The following is a 2,564-nucleotide window of genomic DNA, read 5'->3' as shown; positions in this document are numbered from 1 at the left end:
TATAGATCCATACATGATAGATTATTGATAGATTACAGATACAAGATAAATAGATGATAGATGATAGATAAAGATAGATGATGGATGCATGGTTAGAGAAATAGAGAGATAGATAGAGAGATAGATTGATGATGGGTAGATAGTTGATAGATGATAGATAGATAGATAGATAGATAGATAGATAGATAGATAGATAGATGATTGATAGTAGATGATATAGATGATAGATGATTGATTGATAGATGATAAATAGATAGATGATAGATGATAAATAGATAATCGATTACAGATATATTGATGATAGATTATAGATAATGATAGATAGATAGATAGATGATGGATGGTAAAAGACAAATTGATAGATAGGTTGATTTATTGCTTTTTCCTCCCGATCCATAGATTGGAACCTGCCAGACAAAAGAAGACAAAGAAGCCTTTGCCATCGTGTCTGTTCCTCTGTCGGAGGTCAGAGACTTGGACTTTGCAAATGATGCCAACAAGGTTTTAGCATCGATGGTCAAAAATTTGGAGAACGGCTCGGTAACTCAAAATGAAAGGAGGCGAGTGATCTCTCTTTCCTTTTCTATTCAGTGTTTCCTGATGGAATGTACTGTGATTATAAGGAAATAATTGCATTATTATGTGGGTTTTTTTTAGAATAACAGTTCTGTATAACCACCCTAGCTGGCAACATCTGGCTAGTTTTAATCTGGGTTAGGGAACTAAATGTGGATTGGAGAGGGGTTGGAGATGAAAAAAGACTTCAGATTTGAGTCCAGATGTTTTGTAACGATCAGCTGTGTTGAGATCTGTCGTCATTCGACGGTGTGGAATTTAGGGGAGGTTGAACTGACGTGGAAATGAACCTTCTTTATTGTTGTTCAAGATCCTATCCTTGTCTCAAACTTATCTTAGGTTTGTCACGAAGCTCTTGGAAGATCTCATTTTCTTTGTGGCGGATGTGCAGAACAACGGCCAAGAGGTTTTGGACGTGGTGGTGATTAAACCCAATCGAGAGAGGCAGAAATTAATGAGGGAACAAAATATATTGGAACAGGTAGGTGGCTGACCAATGGAGTCTCCAAAATGAAGTGGAGAGATGCCGTATAATCCTTTCCTTGGTGGTGCCCACAATATTAAGGGATGGCATTTTTTTAAAAAAAATAATAATTGCAACCTGTTGTGACATGAGTTAGAAACTCTGAGTGTTGTATTAGCACAGGGGTATCAAACTCAATTTCATTGAGGGCCGCATCAGCATTGCGGTTGCCCTTGGGGGGGCGGCCTACTGGGTGGGCGTGGATGGAGTGGGTGTGGCCTACTGGGTGGGCATGGCCAGCTCTACATCGTTCGCGTCAAGGGTGCCTGTGGGGGCCTGGGCAGGAGTGGGACAGATCCGAGGGTCTCTGGCAGAAGGGGGTGGGACTGGGACAAGCGCCAAGGCATGGTCCATTTCTTCATTCCTCACAAAGGGTGACACCTCCCCAGCATGCACCCAGGGGGTGGGACCGACATGGCAGGGGCTGATTCCTCGTTTTTTCTAGATGGCCTTGTGGAGCTAAGACTGAATGCATTTCAGCATAGATGGCCACCACAAAATTGTACATTGGCTCCCAGCCGGCCTGGCCAGGGCCAAGGCAGCGGGGGCCGTTCCCTCACTGTTTCCAGGATGGCTTCGTGGGTCACATGAAACCACTTTGCGGGCCGCATCTGGCCCCCGGGCCTTGTGTTTGACATGTCTGTATTAGCACATCAATGGGGCTCTAGACTGGAGAAATGTGTTTTGAGGAAATTGAACTACAGTATGATGTTTTTACCAGAAACAATCATTTACTTGCAATTTCCAACAAAACCCACCCAATATTCACTTTAACAACCTCCATACATGCTTAACATCCGCCGCAAAAGAAGGTCATAAAATCAGGTTTGTGGGACCTGCTTTATGACGCTCATGACTTATGACAGCAATTACAGACTCACTTACGGTTATAACCTGAGGACAGTTTGTTCGTAGTGGTGGTAAAGAGCTGTCTTTCTTTATGAATGCTTACCAGAAGATCTTTTATCTGCTTTCATCAGTAGCATAACTTGTTGTGTATTTTGTCTATCTGTCACTGTGTTTGGAAACAGATTTTTGGAATACTGAAAACCCCGTTTAAAGAGAAAGCTGGCGAGGGAGCCATGTTGAGATTGGAAGACTTGGGAGACCAGAGATACGCCCCATACAAATACATGCTTAGACTTTGCTACAGAATCCTTCGTCATTCTCAACAGGACTACAGAAAAAACCAGGTGGGTCTTTTCCTAACAACAGAAGAGAAGATTCGTAGCTCAGGGTTGAAATGTGGGGTCCTGGATGCTGTCCGAGCTTGGTTGTTTTCTTGCGGACATTTCATTACCCAACTAGGTCACATCATCAGTGCTAGAAGGGAGTAGGGCTTATGGAGAGGAGGAGGAGGAGGAGGAGGAGGAGGAGGAGGAGGAGGAGGAGGAGGAGGAGGAGGACGACGACGACGACGACGACGACGACTATGGGATCCTTGGTGTTCTCTGAGCTTGATGGG

The 2,564-nt window shown here is 43.9% G+C and overlaps 1 protein-coding gene across 1 annotated transcript; it reads left to right on the top strand.

Annotated features, from left to right (window-relative positions):
• Window positions 1–399: 399 nt before the first annotated feature.
• LOC114923797 (inositol 1,4,5-trisphosphate receptor type 2-like) lies at window positions 400–2,292 on the top strand (the record flags this gene model as incomplete). Its single annotated transcript, XM_029287135.1, has 3 exons — window positions 400–560; window positions 916–1,057; window positions 2,131–2,292. Coding segments are annotated over 3 exons (465 nt in total), but the record flags the coding sequence as incomplete, so codon positions are not given.
• Window positions 2,293–2,564: the final 272 nt, after the last annotated feature.

Source organism: Protobothrops mucrosquamatus, unplaced genomic scaffold (genome assembly GCF_001527695.2).
Source record: "Protobothrops mucrosquamatus isolate PMUCROS unplaced genomic scaffold, P.Mucros_1.0 scaffold14875, whole genome shotgun sequence".
Classification (NCBI taxonomy): domain Eukaryota; kingdom Metazoa; phylum Chordata; class Lepidosauria; order Squamata; family Viperidae; genus Protobothrops; species Protobothrops mucrosquamatus.
This window is presented reverse-complemented; position numbering and strand designations above follow the sequence as displayed.